The sequence below is a fragment of the Mobula hypostoma genome, chromosome 13 (assembly GCF_963921235.1).
Source record: "Mobula hypostoma chromosome 13, sMobHyp1.1, whole genome shotgun sequence".
Taxonomy (NCBI): domain Eukaryota; kingdom Metazoa; phylum Chordata; class Chondrichthyes; order Myliobatiformes; family Myliobatidae; genus Mobula; species Mobula hypostoma.
Genome location: NC_086109.1, coordinates 77,074,137 through 77,099,547, shown reverse-complemented (window position 1 = coordinate 77,099,547; position 25,411 = coordinate 77,074,137). Strand labels below are relative to the sequence as shown.

The 25,411-nt window shown below is 39.8% G+C and overlaps 1 protein-coding gene across 2 annotated transcripts in view; it reads left to right on the top strand.

Moving 5' to 3' along the window:
* The window catches only part of scg3 (secretogranin III), a 62,236-nt gene that overhangs the window by 17,809 nt on the left and 19,016 nt on the right, over positions 1–25,411 (top strand). Inside the window, exons 1-8 of one of the 2 annotated variants that reach the window (XM_063065985.1) lie at positions 3,472–3,768; positions 4,752–4,804; positions 5,193–5,232; positions 5,339–5,554; positions 5,738–5,880; positions 8,357–8,521; positions 14,120–14,306; positions 16,285–16,401. In XM_063065985.1, the coding sequence (XP_062922055.1) occupies positions 3,672–3,768; positions 4,752–4,804; positions 5,193–5,232; positions 5,339–5,554; positions 5,738–5,880; positions 8,357–8,521; positions 14,120–14,306; positions 16,285–16,401 (1,018 nt within the window). In that variant the 5' untranslated portion in view covers positions 3,472–3,671. Of the gene's footprint in view, positions 1–3,471; positions 3,769–4,751; positions 4,805–5,192; positions 5,233–5,338; positions 5,555–5,737; positions 5,881–8,356; positions 8,522–14,119; positions 14,307–16,284; positions 16,402–25,411 lie in introns of those variants that run through there. The other variant, XM_063065986.1, reaches the window with a different exon arrangement.

Sequence of the window (25,411 nt, the reverse complement as noted above, 5' to 3'; positions counted from 1 at the left end):
GGTCGGGCCATTTTCATTTCCTCTGTAAGTATCAGTAGAGTCTTTATGTTCCATCTTCCCATGCTAAAACAAAAAAGCATACTGGGCATCCTTCTGACATGACCAAGTAGCTCTTCTCTCCTGATTCTAAGCGGTAAATTATAACAGAATTTGAGGATATGTGACATTTGAGTTTGATCTTCTTTGTGGATTTACACTTCAAGTACAGTGCTTTGGACAGTAATTAAAACAGGGAATGCAGATTGGTTCCAGTTACCTTCACTGAAAGATGGCAACTGTAATCACAATGTGCTGTCATGATGCTTTAGTTTTTTTAATACAATAATACATCGAGCATGGAATGATTCCATCTTCAATAATATTTAGACTTGTCAACATGGGTAATGTCAACAGGCTCAATAAACTGATTAGAAAGGCTGCTTGTGTTATAGGAGTCAAACTGGACACACTGGAGGCTGTGGTAGAACAAAGGATCCTAGAGAAAATCCTGGAAATTCTGGACAAAGTTTCTCATCCTTTGCATGCCACCACAGCTGAACAGTGGAGCGCTTTCAATAATATAGTAAGACAACTGCGCTGATCCAAAGACCACTACCCATGGGGCTCTATAGTGAGTCAACCTATAACCAGGGAAGTGATAACCTCCTCCTGTTAGACTGTTTGAGGCAACTTTATTTTTATTCTTTCTTACTTCTCTTCTAATGTTTGTATATTTGCGTATCTGTGCACTTGTAATGCTACTGACACTATAATTTCCTTTGGGATCAATAATCTATCTTTTTCCTTTGGGATCAATAAAGTATCTATCTATCTTTCTTACTAATTTCACTCAGTTGCAGGTTCTTAATTTGAATTTAAAATTTTCAATTATTTCCTATATTTTATTCATCAGTTTCCAGTTTATGCTGGGGGTGCAGCATCGGTGCTGGTGATGAAAAAAGACCAAATAAACTCATCAAAAAGGCTGGATCCATCCTTGGCTACAACCCAGACTCTTTTGAGTTAGTGGTGGGGAGGAGGTCACAAAACAAACCATTATTCATTCTGGACAATCAGGCACATCCTCTCCATGACCGACTGAATAAGCAATGGAGCACCCTTTCGAACAGGCTCATTCAGCTCTTCTGTCACAAAGATCGTTACAGAAAATTGTTCCTACTAAATGCAATGACCATATACAACAGTTCATCTCTGTGTAACAGGAAAACAAACATCATGGTACAATAGTCTCTGTTTTATTATTTGTACATTATTATTGCACATTGGGAAATTATTGTATATATTATTATTCTGTACTTTATTAGTAGTTTTTATTATTATTGCTAAATGTGTTTTAAATGTTGATCCCAAGTGGGAAATTGTCAGTAAACAACTTATTATTATTTTTAAGCTGATGAAATCCTTATTCATGTCAAATTGTTTTAAAATCTGCCATCACCTTCCTGCATTTGTTTACATCATAACCAATGATTCTGACATTGATACCTACAATAGAAAGCAATCTGGATGAAACATTTCATGTGTTACAGAGAGTTACCAAAATGTTCTGCTTTTGTGTAAAGTAAACAGTTCCATGTAAGCTGTGTGACATACCTCAGCATATACTTGTGATCGGATTTGCAATGGGCTTCCAAAAATTTTAATTTTTCTTTTTTTCTGCTGACTAACATTATATACTGTGGTTATAATTTTAGTTTTCAGAACATCCATTACATTGATTTTGTGCATTACATGTGGTAGATAAAAATTCACAATCTTTCCTTAAGAATATAATGTAATTTACTATGAAGTTATTCTTAAATGCAGTCTTTTTTGTTTCAGAATACTTTTAAAAGGCAGGTGGTTGATAAAATATTACTTATTGCCTTAAGTAACTTGATGGGGTGTCTGCCAATTTGTTAGACTTACTGAAATCAAAATAAAACTAAAGTAAAAAAATAAAGATGTTTAATCTACAAAACTTGGCTCATTAAACAGTCCTTTATCTCGACATAAGATATACAGTACTGTGCAAAATATATATAAGGCTATGGTGCATAAGACATTTGCTTGGTACTTTGTCTGTCAATCTGGAGTGCAGGGGTGTGGGACGGGTGGCTAGAAGGAGTGCCAGGTGTGGGGGTGTGGTGTGGGTGCAGACGCACCCAGCCCTAAAACACCAGGCAATGTCATTTGATTCCAAGCAATTGGTTTATTGATCATTACAGAATGTCTCTCTGGTGCTTCCTGTTCCCTCCTCTCTCCCTTCCCCTTGTCCCAACCATGATTTCCCTTTCCCTATCCCCTTCCCACTCTCGGTCCACAATAGAGACCTATATCAGAATCAGGTTTATCATCATTCACAAATGTCATGAAGATTGTTTTTTTGTGGCATCAGTACAGTTCAATACATAATATTACTACAGTTCGTGCAAAGGTCTTGGGCACCCTATGTATATGTGTGTGTGTGTGTGTGTGTGCGCGCGCTCATGCGCCTAAGACTTTTACACCTTACTGTAAAAGCAGAATTAGGCCATTTGGCCCATCAAGTATGCTCCACCATTCGATCATGGCTGATTAATTCTCCATCTTAACCCCATTCTCCTGCTTTCTTCCCATAACCTTTGATGTCATGACTAATCAAGAGCCTATCCCACCCACAATTTTTTTTTGCCTTGGTTCAGCTCCTTTTATTATTTAATCACCTCCATCACCTACCTTCCACTATGCTCAGACTACCACCGTTTCGGAAAGTTTCCCATGTTGTTTCGCTACCCTCAGTTCCTTCCTTAACTCCAGTACCATGAAAGCTGCTCATCTCTAACAGCATCTACTTCTGATAAAGATCATCAGTCTGAAACTTTACCTCTCTTTCCTTCGCAGCGAATGCTGCTTGTCCCACTGGGTGTTACCATCACTTTCTGGTTCTATTTCAGATTTGGAACAATGTTTTGATCTTGTTGTAAACATTACACCTGTCCCTAAAACAAACATTTTACAATGTATAATGTTTTTTAAACTGAAACTACATACTACTATTACGTGTGCACGGTCTATAAAATGTATCCGACAATTGTTTTTTTAATGAAACCCATAATGAGGAACATTGCGTTGTGTTATAGCCGATATGAAGGTGCTGGGCCTGAGGAGAATCGTATCAGCATCATTTTATTCACTTATACTACTCCTTTCGATTACAGGTAGCAACTGACTAACAAGATTTTAACAGTTGTAGTTATTAATCATCGCCAGTTAAATATATTCACCGACCAATAATCAAGGAAGTGATTTTAATTTGATTTATTACGAGCGGCATCTTTTGTCACGGATTTTCTTTGCAAATATGGAAAAATAATAAAGGCGGCTTGAGTGCGGGAAATCTTGAGGTGGACAGACAGTGAACTGGAAATATCTGTTCTCTTTCTTTGGGCCAGCTGAGCTGAATTGTGTGTGTGTGTTGAGTGACGCAGGTTGGGAGGGAGCTGACGCACAAACTCAGATTTGCATGGAGTCCACCTCCTGCGAGCTGTCAGAGAGACCAGTACCAGTATCCAGGTCCGCCCATCGCCATAATAGTTCCTTGTCGCTGTCCAGGGTGCTGAATCGGACGCTGGGTTCTCTGCACGAAGACTTCCTACTGGAAAGCGACGGCGACGGACCTCCGTACCCCTCTTCAGCCAACATCTTCCACAATGCCTTCCAAATACACTGCATATATACTCTTCTTGCAGACAATTGCATTAGTGTTACATCAGATCAATGCATTTCCGATGCCCGAGGAACCGCAAGGTAAGTCCCATTACAGATGCGGTAAAAAATAACATTTCTGATCAAATAGAGGAGTGCGAATCGAGAGTATAAATGATCACTTCAGTGGCTTAAACCACCAAAGTTAAACTCACCGGGTACGTTTTCTTTAAATGTTGCGTCCAATCAAGTCCTTTGTGTCTTGTTGGTAGAACGGTGCTGAAATACTGTACCCTAGGGTGTCATTGCTTCCGATTTTTTTTTTGACGGTAAATCTAGTCAGATTACTCCCTTCCTGTCCTGTGTTGTGAGTTATAATGGCACTTATTTCAAATGAAATTATCAGGAGTTTTTTTTTTACTGGTTGATAAATATTTTAGCCTATTCCGTTTTCGGTACGGTTCATGGAATCTTGGAAAATGTATAATTTCAAAAGAGACCGTTCGGCCCGCTGTATCCGTGCGGGTCGGAGTGAGGTATCAATTCGTCGACGCGACTTACCGCATTGGAAATATTCCAGTTGCATCGTCGAACTAATTGAGGATTTTAGCAAGGGGTTTGTAATTCTCAATCAGTAGTGGACTATCAGTTCGCGGTGAATTGAGGCCAATGGCTGCGGGACATGATTCTCTGTTAATCTTAAACTAATTAAAAATCGCTGAACCAGCCTATGACAGGCATCGCTGACAAAGTGAATACTCTAATCAGTAGAACCGCCACAGTATAAACTAATATGCAAATAGGCTAAAAGTTAACAGTCACACTAATGCCAGTAACATCGATAGGTAGCATTGGGGCTTGGTGACAATTTCTATATGTCAAACCCGTGGTAAGGACGTGTTTAGATCAGATTTACATGCATTTCAGTTGTTTCCACCTATCGCCAATATTTGGTCCTTTTTTTTATAACCAACGTAAATTATACTTTGTACTTTGATAATTAACATCTTTAGGATCTGTTGGGCATCCCGGGAGATGGACATTTTATCCAGACATTCTGCTCACATTTGCTCTTTTCATTTCAGACAAAGCAGTGTCTAACCGGGAATTGTCAGCCGAAAGACCGGTCGAAGAACAGGTAAGGCATGTACTTTTGCTTCAGCGTGGAGTTTGATTGTCGGTTCATCTACTACATTTAGAAATGCTTTCGTAATCATTTCATTGATGATGCTGTCCCCTTTTTTTAAAAAAAAAACATTTTAAAATATCCCTTGAAATGGTTAATAGTAACACACACACAACGCAGGAGGAACTCCGCAGGTCGGGCAGCATCTATGGAAATTAATAAACAGTCGACGTTTCGGACCGTGACTTCTCCAAATAAATCAAATTAAGTCCTTCAGAGATACCTACCGCCATGTGATGATGATATTCTACATAACCGTCTCTTCTATTTTGGGATTTCTTGAACTTGTTTGGAAGAATCTCCTGACACATTTTAATTGTTAACATTTCTCTCTCTCTAGATAGCGGAGGCTGCACGAGTCAGTCAATCAACATCTATAGGTAAGCGCAATGTTGCTTAAATTACTATGCAACGCGCGGCAGACATTCAATCTCGTCTTATTTACTTCTCATTCCCTGTTCAACAATCGATTTCATTTCTTTACAGAGGACAAGGTCCCACTGCAGAATAATTCGTTTGCAGATGACTTCATGCTGCTGAAATCGTTGGCGGAAAAAGAGAGAGAGATGGAAGATTACATCACCAAAAACTCCCCAAGCGACCCCTCTCCTTCCCCGGTCAATGTCGATTCCACCAAGAGCAGGAGACTGGCGGAGGATTATGATGATTCCACAAAAAATGCAATGGATTACAAAGATGAAGGTCTCATCCTATTACTTTCTCTTCATTCGCCATTAATGATATATAGTTTTTCATCTGGATTAACTTGGTCTATATGGTCTAGACTCGCTGGTTATATACTTACAATTACTATTTAGTAGTTTCTAAAAATAGATACTTTGTTTTAAAATATAATATGTGATCCAAAGTCCTTTCTCCTTGCAGATGACCCGGATGGTCTACACCAATTGGATGGGACACCATTAACAGCTGAAGATATTGTCCAGAAAATCGCCAATAGGATCTATGAAGAGAACGACAGAGGGGTGTTTGACAGGATCGTTTCCAAGCTCCTAAACTTAGGACTGGTAGAGCTCTAAAATTTAAGAATACATTTACAATGCAGTCAAAAAAGAAAATGCATTTAATAGCCTTTCCTTTTGCAGGCAGAAATTAACAGGGGATTGAACAGTAGGGTAATTATGCATCAATTCTAATGCCTGATTGAAAATCATACTGGAAGACCATTGTTGCCTCCCTGACAGCTCATTAGTGTGTCATATGTGCCTCAAGGAATTTAGGGGGAAGCTGCCAGCAAATCATAATTACTTTACAAATTGAGAAGACATGAACAATATAAACAGTACAAGAATCAAGACCATAGGAAAATTCATTAACCCTCCCTGCTCTGCACCCTCTCCATAATTTAACATTAACAGCTGAGTTTTAATTATTATAAGTTAGGTGGATACCAACATTACAATAATACAATTACATTTAAATATTTTCAGGGCATGTTGTTCTTGTATTTTCTTTTCTGCTTTAAGATGTTAGACTAAGAAAATTGTAAACATGAACCATGCTCACAGTACACACTAAAAGGAAAGTGATATTGTGGTTTTGCAGCTTTTTCTCTATTCCACTTTCCAGCTCTGAATAATTTCTGGGCTCTTTTCAATATTTTTCTTCCTTCTCTCTCTGTCCTAAAACAGCTTTATGTAAAATGCATTCTCGGCTGTCTTTCTGTTCTTTCCCCCACGTTGAGTGTTCGCTACCTGCCCCCTTCATTTTCTTTCAGAGATTACAGATTACAGATACTTCCTGGAGCATAGGAGAATGAGAGGAAATTTGGTAGTGGTGTACAAAATTTTGAGGGGTATAGACAGGGTAAAGGCAAGCAGGCTTTTTCCACTGAGGTTGGGTAAGACTAGAACTAGAAGTCATGGATTAAGGCTGAGAGGTGAAAAGTTTAAGGGGAACATGAGGGGGAACTTCTTCACTTGGAGGATGGTAAGTGTGGAACGAGCTGCTAGTGGAACTGGTGGATGGGGATTCAATTTCAAAATTTAAGAGAAATTTGGGATACGAGGGGAGGGGTATGGGGGGCTATGTTCCTGGTACAGGTCTATGGGACTAGGCAGGTTAATAGTTCTGCACAGACTAGATGGGCCAAAGGGCCTGTTTCTGTGCTGTAGTGGTCTATGACTCTATTAGTGGATTTCTTGATTTTCTTGTCTGTGCCTGGTTTCATTTAAGTAAAAGAAAAATTAATAATCTCAATATCTTTAGCAATAATTGAATTGAATAGCAATAAGATTTTGTCCAGAGCTATTTCAAATGCACTAATAATAATTATGGGAACCAGCTTCACACTGTCACAATTTAAAATAGATCCCTCAGTTTAATTACAACTGGAAGTCACTCATATCCCCAGTTTTTAATCAGGGAAAAATACCACAATATGCACTAAATAAGAAATTCCAGGATTCAGCTCTGCTTTCTGCTGAAATGGGAGCAGAGATGGAACTGGAAATATTGGCCAAGACTACTAACAGCCTCATATGATAACCAGTCCGCAGATAACTAGCTGTTCAAGTTTCACAAGTCTGTTGAAATCTAATACATTAAAAGCAGACCTACGAAATGTGAACAGCTTTGTTCTCATACATGATAGAATTTTACAGCACAGCATTGGTCCTTTGGCTCACAAAATTGCACTAACCCTTTATGCTACACCAAGACCAATCTAACCCTTCCTCCTCAGATGGCCTTCTATTTTTCTTTCATCCATTTGCCTCTCTATGAGTCTCATAAATGTTCCTAATGTATCTGCCCCAACACCACCCCTAGCAGCACATTCCATGCACCTGCCGCTCTCTGGAAACAACCTGCCACTGACATCCCCCCTAATCTTTCCTCCCAACACCTTAAAATTATACCTCCTTGTATTAGCCATTCCCCCTGGGAAAATGTCTATGGCCATCCACTCGACCTATGCCTCTTACCATATCGTACACTTCCGTCAAGTTGCCGCTCACCCTCCTCTCCGAAGAGAAAATCTCTAGCTCGCTCAACCTATCACCTTTCTAATCTCCCTGATGAACAAGAGAAGATCTGCAGACGCTGGAAATCCGAGCAACACACACAAAACGCTGGAGAAACTTGGCAGGCCAGGCAGCAGCTATGGAACAAAGTGCTGTCGACGTTACGGGTCTCGGTCCGAAATTTCGACTGTACTTTTTTTCCATTGACGCTGCCTGAGTTGCTCCAGCATTTTAGGTGTGTTGCGTCAACCTGGTTAATCACCTCTGCACCCTCACTAAAGTTTCAAGATCCTTCCTATAATGAGGCAACCAGAACTGAATATAATTTCAAGTGTGGTCGAATCGAGATGTTATTGCGCTGCAACATTACCTCACCTTCTGCTGAAGTGCTATTAGTTTGTGCCACAGAATGGCACGGGACAAACTGATTCTACATACACATGGAACAATTGGGGAAAAATAGGAAATAAAGAAAGTATTGATATTTATACCTGAATGTGTTGATACGCTCTTCTAACAGATAACAGAAAATCAGGCTAACAATCTAGAGGAAGAAGTTGCTGTTGCTCTGCAAAAAATTATTACCAATGAAGCTCGTAAGAACAAAGTGAGGGTTGAAAATGATGATTACCCTGTTAAGAAGACAGATGAAGACTTGACAGAAGGAGAAGGGGAGAAGAAAGTGGTAAGTTCATTGAATTACCAAGATACATCCTCACCTATGTACAATCTCCCAGATAAATGGTATTTGTACACTCAGTGACCATTTTATTAGTACCTCCTGAGTGTATGTTCATGGTTACTAAACCTGCTCATTAATGTAAATATCTGATCAGCCAATCATGAGGCAGCAACTCAATGCTTTAAAGCATGCAGACATGGTCAAGAGGTTCAGTTGTTGTTCAGACTAAACATCAGAATGGGGAAGAAATGTGATCCAAGTGTTGTTGACCAGGAGATAATTGTTGGTGCCAGAAGGTGTAGTCTGAGTATCTCCAGAAACTGATGATCTCCTGGGACTTTCACGCACAGCAGTCTAGAGTTTAAGCATCCAGTGAGTGGCGGTTCTGTGGCCGACAATACTTTGAGAGAGATAGAGGAGAATGGCCAGACTGGTTCAAGCTGACAGGAAGGCGAGAGCAACTCAAATAACCATGCATTACAACAGTGGTGTACAGCAGAGCATCTCTGAACATACAACAGGCCAAACCTTGAAGTGGATGTGCAACAGCGGCAGAAAGCCATGAATATACACTCAGTGGCTACTTTATTGGGTACAGAAGTTACCGCTGAATGTAAATTGTCATAATACTGAAAAATAGTACTTGTTTGATAGTATCTATCTATCCTTGATATTTGCAGAAAAATCAGTAGAGCAGATTTTAATATTTACACTGAGAAGGTGAGATCAACAAGCATCAGTCATCGGGTGCTGTTAGAATTTAGGAGAAGATGCTTTTACAAAAGTAGAACGGTTTATTCATCAAGAGAGCCACAATCTTTACACCTTAGGTTTGGCAAGAAACCACAAAGGACGTTTTCATTCGCGAGTCCTTGGCAAGTAGATAGTGCAAATTCTATCATCCTTGAAGTTTGCATAATTATCCTCATAAATTACAGAACACAGGAAATATATTAAAGTAACATTAAAAAACATGAAAGTATACCCTGATTAATTAGTTTGACAAAAAATGCTAGGTATCAGCTATGGCTCAGTGGGAAGTACTCTCACCTCCTGGGTTATACATTCAAGCTGCTCTCATTAACTCAGGCATACCTTCTGGGTTGATGTTCACTGAGGCATTACCTGTCCTGGATAACAACTAAAAAAGATTCTGTACAGCTGTTTGAAGAGGAGCCATTTTTCCTGCTCTCCCTTAATCAACTTCGGTGAACGGATTACCGAATAATTTTTCCCTGCAGTTAGTTGCAGCTCTTTGAACGTTATCCTTCAACTGTGATCACATTGCTGAAAATATGCACAACATGGAGTGTGGTGCACTCCAGGACATCAAAGAGACTGTGTAAACTTCTACCTAAAGGTATCTTTTCTTAACTTATGTCTTCAATATTGTTAAATGTTATGGAAAAGAAAAACACTGGAACACCAACATGACAGGCAGGATAGTTAGTCAAAGGAGAGTCGGTGGCTGTTGTTTATTTGAATTTTCAGAAGGCCTTTGACAAGGTGCCACACATGAGACTGCTTAACAAAATAAGAGCCTTGATGTTAAAGGAAAAGTACTTAGATTGGCTGAATGGCAGGAAGTAAAGAGTGGGAGTAAAGTGGGCCTTTTCTGGTTGGCAGCGAGTGACTAGTAGTGTGCCTCTGGGGTTGGTTTTGGGGCCATAACTTTTCACATTTTATGTCAATGATTTGGATGAAGGTGGTGGCTTTGTGGTCAAGTTTTGCAAATGATACAAAGATAGGTAGAAGGGCAGGTAGTGTTGAGGAAGCAGGAGGACTAAGACATATTGGGAGAATAGGCAAAGAAGATGGAATATGATCATCATCATCATCATCAGGTGCCATGCCCAGTTTGAGCTTTGACTGCCATGGCCCACACACTCCTGTTTCAGGTCAAGTGGATCAATTCATTGGTATTCATTTCCAGTTCTTGGGCTGCTGTCTCCATGATCATTTGTCTTTGTCTTCCTCTTGCTTTCTTCCCTTCAATCTTTCCCATAATTACTGTGCATTCTAACTCCTCTTTCGTAATCAATGAAGTTACGTTGTCTTTCCATGATCTCATACATTATTTCTCTTTTTGTGTTTGCTCTTTACATGACATCCTCATTAGACATTCATTTCGTCCATGATATTCTTTGCATCCTCCTCAAAAACCACATCTCTGCTGCTTCAATTCATTTCCTCAGGTTACTAGATATTGTCCAACATTCTGAGCCATATAACATGACTGGATAAACGTAACATTTCAGTACTCTGAGGCGGGTTGTCATGCCTAGTTTAGTATTGGTCAGAATACTCTTCATTCTCATAAAGGTGTCTTTTGCCATCCCTATTCTTCTTTTGATGTCCATGTCGCACCTGCCATCTGATGTCACCCTGCTTCCTAAGTAGCAAAAGTTCTGTACTTGATGTAATATAGAGCAGAGAAGTTCATGGTCATGCACTTCGGGGAAAGGAATAAAGGCATGGACTATTTTCTAAATGGGGAGACAATTTTAAAAAATCAGAGGTGCTGGGCCTGTACTTGCCAGCGTTTAGAAGAATGAGGGAGGATCTAATTTCAATATTGAATATTGAAAGGACTAATAGAGTGTATATGGAGAGGATGTTTCCTTTTGTGGGGGGTCTAGGTCCGGGGGCACAGCCTCAGAATAGAGAGACATCCATTTGGAATACAGATAAGGAAGACATTCTTTAGCCAGAGGGTGGTGAATCTGTAGAATTCATTGCCACAGGCAGCTCTGCAGGCCAAATCATTGTGTATATTTAAGGTAGAGGCCGATAGGTTCTTTATTAACCAGGGTGTCAAGGGTTACAGGGGCAAGGCAGTAAAATAGGGTTGAGAGAGATAATAAATCAGCCTTGATGAAATGGTGGAGCAGACTCTGTGGTCCAAATGGCCTAATTCTGCTCCTTTGTCATAGTCTTATGACTCCTCTCTGAGTACTGTCTCTGAGCCAATTCTATGCAGAGAGCTGATGAACAAAGCTAACAAATCCCTCACAGGAATGGAAGAAATGTTAACATTAGACTTAATATCTTCCTGCATTTCTGTGCAGGTCATTTTTTAGTGGGAGAAACTTCTAAACAATTATTGCCTTCCTTAATGAAAATAGTGACCAATGTAAGAGTAATGTATCTACCAAAAAACATGCCAGTATTTTATTTATGCTCTGATATTAAAATGTTACTATCTGCATTTATATGCACTTTCTACTGCTGATATCCAATAAAAACCTATGCATGATTTTGCATTCAACTTGACTTGGAATATAATGTCAGCTTTCATTTGGGAAACTGTGCAGCAGTTTAAGGGAAACATGAAAATATTCTTCAGAGGAGCTCTGCTATTCTTATACTTCCCGAGTTAGAGCCTTGTTTGTGACTGAGAATGAGTAAGTCACACAGTTGCTCTCAAGATTCAAATTTCACAGGACAATAGCCACCAAAGTACTTAGCTTGACTCTTCCCCAAGCTGTGGAGTGCATCCAGCCAGTTTATTGCTTCTCCACGATGACCTGATTAGGTTAGTATCGCCTGGAGAAAATTGCAGATATGGACCCAAATAAAACCATTCCATCATACCTTGTTCAATCAGCTGCCCAAGATCATTCTTAAAAATTATTTATTTTATGGTATGTGGGCAAGACTGCTGAGACCAGCATTTATTGACCATCCCTAATCGCCCCTGAGAAGGTGGTAGGAACCCAGTTTGTTGAAGTTCTCTAGTCCTTCTGGTGAAGGTGATCCCACAAAGCTGTTGGGTGTAGAGTTCTGCGATTTAGACTGAGCGACAATGAAGGTACAAGGTTTTACTTCAGAGCTAGCACAGATGGGTCTTGGAGGGAAACCAGTCTGTGTTCCTGTCCTAGTGTATCTGCTGCCTTTGACATTCTTGGTTGTAGATATTGAGCAGAAGCAACACACACAAACTCAGCAGGTAAGGCAGCATCTATGGAAATGAATAAACAGTCAACGTTTTGGGCTGAGACTCTTCTTTGGGACTGGAATGGAAGGGGGAAGATGCCAGAATAAAAGGGTGGGGAGAGGGGAAGGAAGAGGGAAAGGTAAAAGGTAAAAGGCTGGAGGGGAAGGAATCTGATAGGAAAGGAGAGTGGACCATAGGAGAAAGGGAATGAGGAGGGGATCCAGGGGGAGTGATAGGCAGTTGAGAAGAGGTAAGAGGCCAGGGTGGGGAAAAGAAGATGAGTGGAGGGTCCAGAAGATGAAATCAATATTCATGCCGTCAGGCTGGGGGCTTCCCAGACGGAATATAAGGTGTTGCTCCTCCACCCTGAGGGTGGCCTCATCGTGGCGCAAGAGGAATCCATGGACCGACATGTCGGAACAGGAATGGGAATGGCAATGAAAGTGTTTGGCCAATTTGAGAAGTGCAGATGCTGGGATATGAAGCTAAAAAACCTAGCTGCTGGAAGAATTCAGTGCGTCAGGCAGCATCTGTGGAGGTAAAGGGATGGTGAATGTTTCAGGTCAAGTCTCTGCATCAGGGCAGAGTGTGTAGAGGGGAGATGGCTAATGTATGGAGATAGGTGAGACAGGATCTACCAAACCTTCCCCTTACCTCTATATCCTGACCATCTCTCCTTTACACCCTCACTCTGATGCAGAGCCCCGACCTGAAACATCAACCATACTTTTGCCTCTACAGATGCTGCGTGACTCACAGAGATCATCCAGCAATTTATTTTCTGCTTTGCACTAGCCCAGTGAGGAAATGCAGTGAATTTTGGAGATGGCACTCCTTGTGGCTTTGGTGTGGCAAAAGTGAGGAGAATGAATATTTATTGTGTCAATCAATCAGAATGCATGGTGTCAAACTTCTTGATTGTTGGTGGAGCTGCACTCATACAGGACCCATTGAGTTCCTCCAGCAGATAATTTGTTGCTCCAGCTTTCTGACCTGCTCTTGTAGCCACTGCCTTTATGCAAAGAGGTCTGGTTGAATTTCTGTTCAATGGCAGCCCTTAGGATGTTGATACTGAGGAAATTAGTGAGCCTACTGCAATTAAACATCAAAAATAGTTGATTGGACTTGGAGATGGTCATTGCTAGGCAAAAGCGCAAGACGTGGCTTTCATTCTCTGAGGAGATGTGAATGGAGTTGAACATCATTTGACTATAAATAAACATCCCCATTTCTGATCTTATGACAGAAGGAAGAAAGAAGCATTGAGTTGAGGATGCTGCTATGAGGAAATTCTGTTCTGGGATTGTTATGATTGACCTTTCAAAACCATAACCACCTACCTATCTGCGAGATACATATATTTCTAACCATTGGAATAATTTCTCCATGATTCCCATTGACTTCAGTTTAACCAGGGCTCACGCTCAGTTCAGCGCACCCATATCAAAGGGAGTCTCTGTAACCTCACCTCAGGAATTCAGTGCTTTGATCCACTGTTAGCTGTGATAAGGTTTCGAGCTCTGGTGAAATCCAAGCGGACCATTAGGTTTATAATCATTTTCCATGATTTAAGTGCTTTCTGATTTTACTCTGGGTAGCCTTGTGCTGATAGGTACATTTTTCATCAGAGTACAGCTAATTCCTATTTTCTCACCTTTTCACAGAGACCTAAAACAAAACCTACAAAGAAACAAAGTAAGTTTGTGAAGGGGGAGAGCAACAGTGCTCCAGGCAACGGTTGGGACTTGAACAGTAACAAGAACCAAAGAGGGAATGAATTCACTGCTGATGGCATGGAAGATCTTCAATACTTTCCAAACTTCTACAACTTGCTGCAGAGTTTGAATACAGGTAATTCCATAGATATACGTTCAGGGTTAGTGAGTTGTGGGCTTGCTGTGTTGGCACTGGAGGAGTGGCAACACTTGTGGGCTGCCCAGCACTAATCTCACTGATTTGATTTGATACATCGATGCATTTCACTGTATGCTTCACATATTTTGATGAACATGTGACAAATAAAGCAAAAATTTATCCTTATCTTTATCTTTGAGAGGATGGATTTTGTAATGGAATTAATAGTGAGCAAAGTGTGTTCACTTGTTAATTGGCATATTAGGCAGTAAATTCAAACCGATGCATATGCATAGTTAAAAGTGAAAATATGGGGTTGCTGATTGAGAAGCCTGATCCTGCAAGAATGCTTCATGCACTAACAGACATCAATGTCTTCTTTCTTGTTTGAATTTATAATTCCTCAGAAAAATCGTACCTTGTCCAATGTAAGCAAATGTTTTTATGAACATTCTCTCAATTTCTGCCCGTGATCTCTCTTGCACTGAAAATTAACTTCAGAAATATGGAGCCTGATTCCTCAGTCTTTATTTATTATTATATAATTGTTATAAAAGTAAGTAATTTTATTTTTTGTTTCCCAGCCCACTCCTTTACACTTCTACTAATTTCATGTTCTCTACTTGATTTGAATTGAATTAAATACTCTGCGCCTCAGTAATTATTCTTCAACGCACACGAAGTGCTAGAGAATCTCCACAGAACAGGGAAAGAGTAGGTGCTCCCTCTGCCAGAAAAGAACAGGATCTCCTAGTGGCCATCCAATTCAATTCTACTTCCCAATTCCATTTCGACATGTTAGCCACAGCCTCCTCTACTGCTGTGAAGAGGCCTCTCTCAGGTTGGAGGAGCAACATATTCCGTCTAGGTAGCCCCCAACCTGAAGGCATGAACATCTAGTAATTGCGCCTCTCCCTTCACCATTCCCCATTCCTGTTTCCCTCTCTCAACTTATCTCCTTACCTTCCCATCACCTCCCTCTGGTGCTCCTCCTCCTTCCCTTTCTTCTATGGTCTTCTACCCTCTCCTATCAGATTCTCCCTTCTCCAGTCTTTTATTTCTTTCACCAATGAACTTCCCAGTTCTTTACTTCACCCCTTCTCACTCTGCAGGTTTCTCCTATCACCGACAACTTTATACTTCTTCCTCCCCTCCCCCCACCTTCATCTTTTTTTCCAGTCCTGATGAAGGATCTCAGCCCGAAACATATTCTTTTCTATAGATGCTGCCCGGCCTGCTGAGTTTCTTCAGCATTTTGAGTGTGTTGCTTTGGATTTGCAGCACCTACAGATTTTCCTGTATTTGTAGTTATTCTTCAGTCTGGTTGCTTAACGATGTTTGCAGGTGCTCAGCTGGTTTGGTCCAGGACCCCCTCTTCAGCGTGCTACAACTTTTTTCACCTATTGGCACGTGGACCTCACTGAAGGTTAAATTCTAATTTATGCCTAGCATAAATTCGTTCACTGCCAAACCCCAATATGTGATTCATTAAACTCAAAATTCATGTTATTAATTTAATTATTTAAGAAATACAATATTAATGTCAAATTGTTGTGCAGCTACTTGAGCTGGCTCTGGGAAGTGATCACGCAGTTGCTGAAAGAATTTAACAACCTTTTTTCAGAAGTAGAGTTCTGCCACTATCACTATGACCACATAAAAACAATAGTCAATTTTACAACACATTCCAGTATAAAAAATGAAGCAATATATTCTAGAATCAATACATTTGCGTTCTACAACCACAATATTATCGTAGGCACCAGTCTTCGGCTATTTAATCTCCGTATCAACAGCTTTTTAACTCCTGTATCAAAAGCAATTAAGTAATCTCAATTTAAACAACTCTTTTCTGTTCAAAATATTGACTTGCATAATCGAAATCTACATCAATATTCCTTCTGAATTGATTTCAAACTTTTTTCAATTCATACATTGCGGATTTAACACAGTACACTTTTTTTATTTATAACAGAGCAAGATGCAAAGGAAAAGGAAACTCTGATAACTATCATGAAAACGCTGATTGATTTTGTGAAGATGATGGTAAAATATGGAACAATAAAACCAGAAGAAGGTGTTTCATACTTGGGTGAGAATACTTATAAAATTATACATTGATGACATTATATCTTTGTGTTCAGGAAAACAATGGAACACCACTTGTAAGTACAGTGAGAATATGATCTCAGTCTACTCTGTAACGAGCCTTGGTTGAAATATATAACATTAGTCCTTTCTTGGGTACACGTGAAGGTCAGAGGGAATTTTTGTAAAGTTTCCTCTTAAAGATTTCATATTTCTGCCAGGAAACTAAACAGGCCCATTAATTTTAATTGTATAGAACCTGATCAAAGAACTTCAGTGAATGACTCAATAATGCTTAGATCATTTATGTTTGGATTCTATCTGATGTTTTCATAAACAATGCTACCAAGCGTAGAATGCTAAATTCTCTCTCAAAATAATTTCCATCTTAAATTCTAAGGTTCCAAAATGAAGCATGGGCTAGTTAATTTCAATAGCCTGCTTCTCTTGCTAGAGATTCTATATGGTTCTATGCAAATACTATAGCTCTTTCCCTTAGAATGGTACTAATAGGGCATCTCAGGGGCCCTAGACTGTTCAGAATATATACTAATGACACTGAAGACAAGACACAGTTTAATTTGCCCAGGGTTGCTGATTATTGACAGGGAGCTGGTAAACGAAGCAGTGCGGGTGTTGTGAGGAGTCTGCAAAGGGATATAGATAGGTGATACAAGCAATGAAAAAGATGGCAGATTGGGTAAAATGTGGGGGCATCTGAGGTTTAGAGATTGGCAGGAAGACAAGTGAAGATAGAATATTTTCTGATTAGTGCTTATGTACAAAGAGATCTTGTTTTGATTGTTCATTAAAGAGAAGTAAACAAGTGTTAGGGCGCAACGATAAATTGTGAGGTAAGGTGGTATATGGCCTTTACTGAAATAGAATTAAAGTGCACAAGTAAGGAAGTCTTATTGAGATTTTACAGGGCTCGGATGAGACCTCATTTTGAAAGTAGTGTGCAAATTTGGTTTACTTATCTAGGAAGGATATATTAAATCCAGGGATGAAAGGATTGTCTACAAGCAAAGATTAAGAAAGGCCTATACTTACTGGAGTTTTAGAGCTGATCACACTGAGACCTACAACAGGACTCAATAGAGAGTCTAGCATTGCCACTGGATGCGACGTCAAGTTGAAATGAGATTTTTTTTAAACACATAATTCTTTGGAGCTCCTTACCTCAAGGGGCTATAGATGAACAATTATTTATAACTTTCAAGGACAAAATCAATACACTTCCTGGATTAGCCAGGAAAGTGGATTTGAGACAGAGAACTGGTCTTATCATGTGATGAAGTAGACCCAAGGGAACTGCCCACAGCTGCTTCTATCTCTTATGTTCTTATGATACAGACAAAATATTAAATAACATAAGTTAAGCAATGGGGAATAATTGCTTCAAAGTCATAAGAGGCAACAACAGCATGGAGAGGGATTGGTGGAGGGGGTTGAGATGGTGGATGGGTTGTGTGCCTAAGGGACGACCTAGTTTATAGACTTTGAAAAATATTTGCTTGCAGCGAAAGAACTACTCTTGTCATAACTAAAGTATAATCTTATAACCAAAAATTATTTTCAAAAATTGAATTTTTTACATCATCTTTCCATTTACATTGTAAACCGCAAAAGCCAATCTTAAGTGAAACCTCATTTCTATTTCTTTATATAGCCTTAAACTTGCTGAGTAATACATGCATTGTTTTCAATGCCCGTTCTTTATTATTTCGAGCTTCCAATGTAATAGATCGAAATAATGTGAAGTACTCGGCAAATGTTATTATTAAAAATACTGCATTTATGGATCCTGTTTACATATAACCATTATGAGCAAACATTTGGATTATAATTGGTCTTACTAATGCCATGATAACTGCAACACATTCAGTAACAATTCACAACGTTTTGCTTCAAATTGTGCTGGCAATTGAAACTATTTTAGCATTTGACATGTTGAATTAATTAATTAATTTAATTTTTATGTATAACATTTGACTACAATCAATATATAATATATTAATGGAAATCTTTTGTTGAAATTGGGAAAAGTGAGATGAGCAGGGAGGTCCCAATGGAGGTCGTGAAAAACCTCACAGGTGTTGAATACTGTAAAAGGCAAATCAGGCAAGTGTAGCGATGGCAGCAAAATTAAGTTTTCAAGGCCTAGAGGTTGTAGAAGAAAAGAAACAATAAGCTAGGCAACATAACTAAAGCATTGAGATCAAACAAGTTATTATAATAAGGTTGTATTCATATTCTACTACAGTGAGGAGGAGGGGCATAAGCCTGGATATTAGCAGCATTAAAAAGCGATGAAGGTTATACTCTTAAGTGGTATCAAACTATAGTGAAACTCAGAACATGTGCTAATGCAGTCTGTTGAGACAAGGTAAAATAACTTAGACTCCAGCATTTTGATGCTTACGTGTGACTTCTTGTAACATTTAACTCTTCCTTTTGGAGAGTGAAGTCTTGATCTAGTGGCTAGGTGGTTCAAGACAATTAGAGGGCAAGATCAGCTGCATGAACTTAGCACGTGCAGGAGCACACAAACACACACACACACACACACGCACACACACACGCACACACACACACACACACACACACACACACACAACACAAACACACACACACGCACACGCACACACACACACACACACGCACACACACACAAACACACACACACACACACACACACACACACACACACACACACACACACACAGACTCATGCCTGTACCACACCAACCACACATGCATGAAGATCACATACATGGACTCAATAACCCCCTCCCACTGCCCCATCCCCATATTCTCCCTCTCCAGGTACCCCTACCCCTCAAAACCCTCCTTCAATCCATGTCCTGTAATATCTCTTTCTCCCTCTTCCTTTCTACCTCCCACCCCGCCCACTCTTTTCTCTAACCAAGTATGACTTACTGGATGAAGCCGATCTTTTTTTTTCTCAAAGGTATGACAGATATGAATGGGCATTGGTGTGTAATAGGGGGAAATTCAGAAGTTCAAAGTAAATTTATTATCAAAGAACATATAAGTCACCAAATACAGGTCTGAGATTCAGTTCATAGTCAATAAATCTCATGAAAGAGCAACAGGGTGGACAACTGGTGTGTGAAAGACAACAAGCTGTGCAAATATAACAAAAGGGAAATAATAATAAATAAATTTACTGAGGTACAGTGTGGAGTAGGCCCTTCCGACCCTTTGAGCCACGCTGCCCAGCAACCCCCTGGTTTAACTCTTCCTTAATCACAGGACAATTTACGATGCCCAAATTAACCTACTAACTAGTACGTCTTTGGACTGTGGGAGGAAACACGTGATGACTGGGAGAACGTAGAAACTCCTCACAGGCGGCAGCGGGAATTGAACCTGGGCCATCTGTACTGTAACTCATTGTGCTGACCTCTATGCTACCGTGCTGCCCCAGAATAAGCAACAAATATTGAGAACATGAGATCCTTGAAAGTGAGCCCTAACATATCAGGATAAAGAGAAGAAAGACCCTGAAGGTAACAAGTCTAAATTAATTGCACAACTTCCATTAAAGTAAGAGAAAGGCTAGAAAGTGTGGTCCAGGGTTATAAAGCAGTTGCTCATACATTTACCACTCCTTTGAAATTTGCAGATACTTGGGACATTAAGTGACGGCCTGAAATCTTTTTCACCCGTATAGAAACAGAAAATGGTGGTGATACTCTGCTGGTCAAGCAGTATCTGTGAAGAAAGGGAGAGTGGAGCATTCAGCAATTGATTGCTTCTCAATCTTTAGGCAATAGTAGTCTCCTTTTTTTTCTGCATTTAAAATTTTTTCTTATTCCAATCACATTCAATCAAAGCAAACACCATGTGGCTGGAATCATTTACTGATCTGTGAGGGTCAGAGTGGTACGTTAGCGTAGTGGTTAGCACCACGCATTACAGTACTGACGATCTGGGTTCAATTCCCACCACCGCCTGTGAGGAGTTTGTTCGTTCTGCATGGGTTTCCTCCCACAGTCTAAAGACCTACTGGTTGGTAGGTTAATCAATCATTATAAATTGTCGCATTGTTAGGCTAGGGTTAAATCAAGGGCTGCTGGACAGCACAGCTCGGACAGCCAGAAGAGCGTACTCCCCACTGTATCTCAATAAATAAATAAATAAACCAGCAATGATAATTCCATTGTTAACTGCTAAGTAACTGTATTGTTAGGTAAAAGATTTATCCCAGCTGATTCAGAAGGCTGAGGGCTCACCCATCTCTTACCATTGGTAGTTTCTTCCTCAGAATGGGATTCGGGTTACAATTATCAGAACAACAACACTCTCTGTTGTAGTGATTGTTCACTCCTTGTTATAGATGCATCCTCCAGCAGGTCGAGCAGCAACTATGGGAGGAAAGGAACTGGCAAATTTAATTTGATCTTTGAACGTTTCAGGTGGAAGTCCGGTTTAAAATCCTATCGTGTATCTCTGACAAGTGCGATTAAAACAAGGCATTGCATTGCTAGAACTTAACTGCTGTGTTCATCTGTACCTGGGGTGGGGTGTGGGATCAGCTATTTCCTTACGTTCTACTTTCCACATATGGCTGCGGTTTCATTTTGATACGGAAGATTTACAGCTTAATAAATCAAACCCCATAAAAGCCGATCATTTGAGGAACATAAAGAATTATTTGACGTTAATTCCAATTAGCATCCAGCATATCACTTTAAAATTCAACCCCAAGAGCATACAGGCATATTAAGATATCATTGGTAAATATAAAGCAGGCATATATTACTGGAATAGATAGCAAGTTCATATTAAATATTAATTTTATCAATACATATGCTTTGCAGTTGAACTTTTAAACCAAAGGATTTTACAAGAGCTATCTTTCTGTCACCATTATAAAATGCAATGTTTTTAACCAAACAATACTTTATTGTAATTTACAGTCATTTGCAACTTCTAAGCTAATTATTGTAAAGTGATGAAACAAACATTATATAAAAAGTTTAAAAGATAACAAGTAGCAAAACATGAGCTATTTCATCCTATATGTAAATAGGAAGATTCCACCGTCATAGCTATCCCCAGACATAGGATGGCCATGGTGATTTTTGTTATATTGTGTTCTTTATGCTTATTGTATTTTTTAATGCTATATCAGATCTGGAGTAAAATCATTTTGTTCTCCTATACACCCGTGTAGTGAAGAATAACAATAAACTATCCTGAATCTTAGATGCCAATTGTCAGTTTTACCCAGTTGGTAGCACTGCCATTGTGTGCCAGATTCTTGTATATTTTACGCTAATTTTAGGAATTTGAGCTCAAAATTTGACCTGACATAGTAATGGACTATGAGGCAAGGCTGCATTTTTAGAGAGGTCTTCATGCAGGAAGAACTTTAAGTATAAAATACTTTGTCTAGCATGTCAGCACAAAATGACACTCACAATTGACAAAACAATGTCATGCATTGTACTTCAAAGGACTTAAGTACTGCTCTTGAGCAGGAGAACATTGCAAAGAAGTGATGTCCTTGGATACACAGAGTGCCATTGATGAGATACCACACAGGGGACTGATGGAGAAGATTAAGTCCCATGTAATGAGAAGATGTGCAGCACATGTAATTACCAGTTGGTTGCAGGAAGGAAACAGAGAAGGGCATTTAAAAGCAATTTTTCCTTCAGGTTGTAAATAGATCCAGATTTGCATGTCACTTACGCCACATACTTACAGGATAAGGGCATTGTTAGCTAGTCCAGCAGATATTGCCCATCTCTAATTAATACCCAGAGAGGCTTCAGATCTGATACAATGCCACACAGATGGAAACAGACCGTCAGGGATCTAGACTGATAATATATTAGGTGTAAAATATAATGAAAAGACTAAGGACGGAGCAGAAGAGACTTTATTTCCATTAAAGGTTGTGAACATGTGAAATATTCATCTGGAGCTTGTCAACAGGCGCAGACAATGTGTCGACACAGTGATAAATTAGATAGATAGCAATAGGGAAAAAGAGAAAAATGATCGTGGAGCAGGGAGGACAAATGCTTGTGTGATGGCTGTCTGCATAAACCAAAGTGGCAGTATCAATACCGCAATTTATATTCAATTCTAAGTAGGTGAAACGCAGAGATGGTTGATAGAGCATTAGATAAATACTTATTACTATTGATTTAAATGCACTTCCGATTTTATTAATATTGTTTATTATTGTAATTTATAGTTTATGTATTGCTCTGTACTGCTGCTGCAAAACAGTAAATTTCATGGACATACACCAGTGATGTTAAACATGATTCTGAATCATATCTAAATGTAAATCTTACCTTAAATATCTTCCATGTGCATTCATGCCTGATAATGGGCCAATGCATTTTAAAACATTGTTTAGGTACATCAGAGTGATTGAGAATGGAATACCTTTGACTTCCTGCACCGAGAATCAGGACAGCAATTCCAACCCAGCCAACGGACAAATTCACAATGGCTAGCCCCTGTGCCTCAGGCACCACCTGGAACCCACCAACCTTCTCCTTCCCACCCTCCCCACACCTTCTCCACGGGGCCTCTGCCCCTTCCCCCTACAGTCCTGACGAAGGGTTCCGGCCCGAAACGTCGACCGATCTTTTCCACGGATGCTGCCCGACCTGCTGAGTTCCTCCAGCGTGTTGTGAGTGTTGCTTTGACCCCAGCATCTGCAGATTGTTTTGTGTTACCCACACACTCGGCAGTTCGATGCTCTCAACACCAATCACCTTAGCGATTTCACTCTGAAATTCAATACTTAGTAAGAATTTGAAACAGGCTTGTTTTGTAGCCCCACATCTCCAGAAACTTGATATGATTCAACCAGTGCCTTCAAATGCCTGTTTGGGCAGCACAGTCACGCAGCAGTTAACTTAACACTCTCATAGCACCAGCGACCCGGGTTCAATTCCTACCCCCGTCATAGGGAGTTTCTACATTCTCCCTATGACTGTGTGGATTTCCTCTGAATGCTCTGGTTTCCTCCCCCATTCCAAAGACGTATGGGTTAGTAGGTTAATTACTCATACTGTATATGTAGTGTAATTGGCACAGGCTCATTTGGCCAGAAGGGCCTGTTACCGTACTGTATCTCTAAAATCTCTATCTAAATCTAAAAGGTAAAGTAAAATAACAAGTTGAGCAGGAATATAGAAGCCATCTGGCCCATCAAACATCAGTTTCTTAAATAGTAACTATTTCCATTTTTATTTATTTATTTATTGGGATTTATTGTACCAGTGAGAGCATACTCACCAACTGCATCTCAGTGTGGTATGGCAATTGCCCTGTATCGGACCGCAAGGCACTCCTGCGGCTGGTGAAAACTGCCCAGCAGATTACCAGCACCCAATTGCCCACCATTGAGAACATCTACCATAAACGCTGCCTGGGCAGGGCGAAAAGCATTATCAAGGATGCATCTCACCCTAACCATGGACTTTTCACTCTCCTCCCATCCAGTAGGCGCTACAGGAGCCTCCGCTCCCGCACCAGCAGGCACAGGAAGAGCTTCTTCCCTGAGGCTGTGAACCTGCTGAACCTCACATCACAGCGCTAAGCAGTATTGCATCCGTATTGTACTGTCTCAGTACTTTTATATTTGTGTGCTGTAGCACTTACTTTTTATTCGCAGTTATTCTGTAAATAACACTATTCTTTGCATTTCTGGTTAGATGCTAACTGCATTTCAATGGCTTTGTATCTGTACTCGGCACAATGACAATAAAGTTGAATCTAATCTAATCTAATCTAATCTAAAACTGACCCTCCCGGCCTTCCCAGCCACACCGCCCAGCAATTCCTCGATTTTAATCCTAGCTTGATCACAGGACGGTTTACAATGACCATTTAACCAACTAACTATTACATCTTTGGACCGTGGGAGGAAACCAGAGCACCCAGAGAAAACCCACACGGTCATGGGGAGAACGTACATACTCCTTACAATCAGTGGTGGGAACTGAACGCAGGTTGCTGCTACTGTCAAACATTGTTCTAACCACTACACCACCGTGCCGCCCTGTTTGATTTAAAGTTGAATGTCACATTGTAACTGATGCCAAACATTGAACTACCCAAAAACCAATCCTTTTTTCTTTGTAGAGTTCGTACAGCCAGAAGATACAAGACTTTTATCATATCCCTGAATTTATTTTGAACACCGACATCAATAATGTCTATCCACAAATATTAACCATATACATCTTCAGGCAGATTTAATTGATTCCTGTAACATGATTACATAACCCAATGAATACAAGTTAGTTGAATCTACTAGCTGTAAGATACCTAATATTTTGCTTATGTTTCATTGATGAAATATGTAAACCTTAAATAGAATAAACTTGTATTCTAAGATGTCAAGCTAACATTACACATTTATGAACTGATTGTCTGAATGACAAGCTATTGTTGTCTTATACACAGTAACATATTTTCAGTAAGGGTTTTGGAGATCAATAATAACCAAGGAAGGCTCATATTTAAATCTTGAAGCACCACAACCTTGAGTGAGTTCAGAGCGGTCTCCATAGGTCAAGTGACCTGATTCTTCTCCTATGTCTTATGAACAGAATGCAGATTTTGGCAAAACGGAAGGAAATGACTGGAACAATACTCTTTAGAAACCCTCTTTGTAATCAGGAGACATGAATAACATCCGCTCTGACAATCAACACAGCCCAAATACATGTTATCAGAATTGGTTGATTAAGGTCGGCAACTTGCACTGCAAGAGCTAAATGGTCAAACAAACGCTTTTACCATGGGATGCTGGTTGCTATGGGAACCAATGTGCATGGCATGGTCTTACCAGGAATCAGCAAATAAAAGCATTAGTTGCCAAGGCACTGGTCCTTTATTTATCTTCAGACAAACCTTCTATATACGATTCATCTGGTACTGAATAACTACGGTGAGTCACCTGCTATTTGAGGTTTCAATGTCCTCTCTTTAAACAATTACTTTTATTT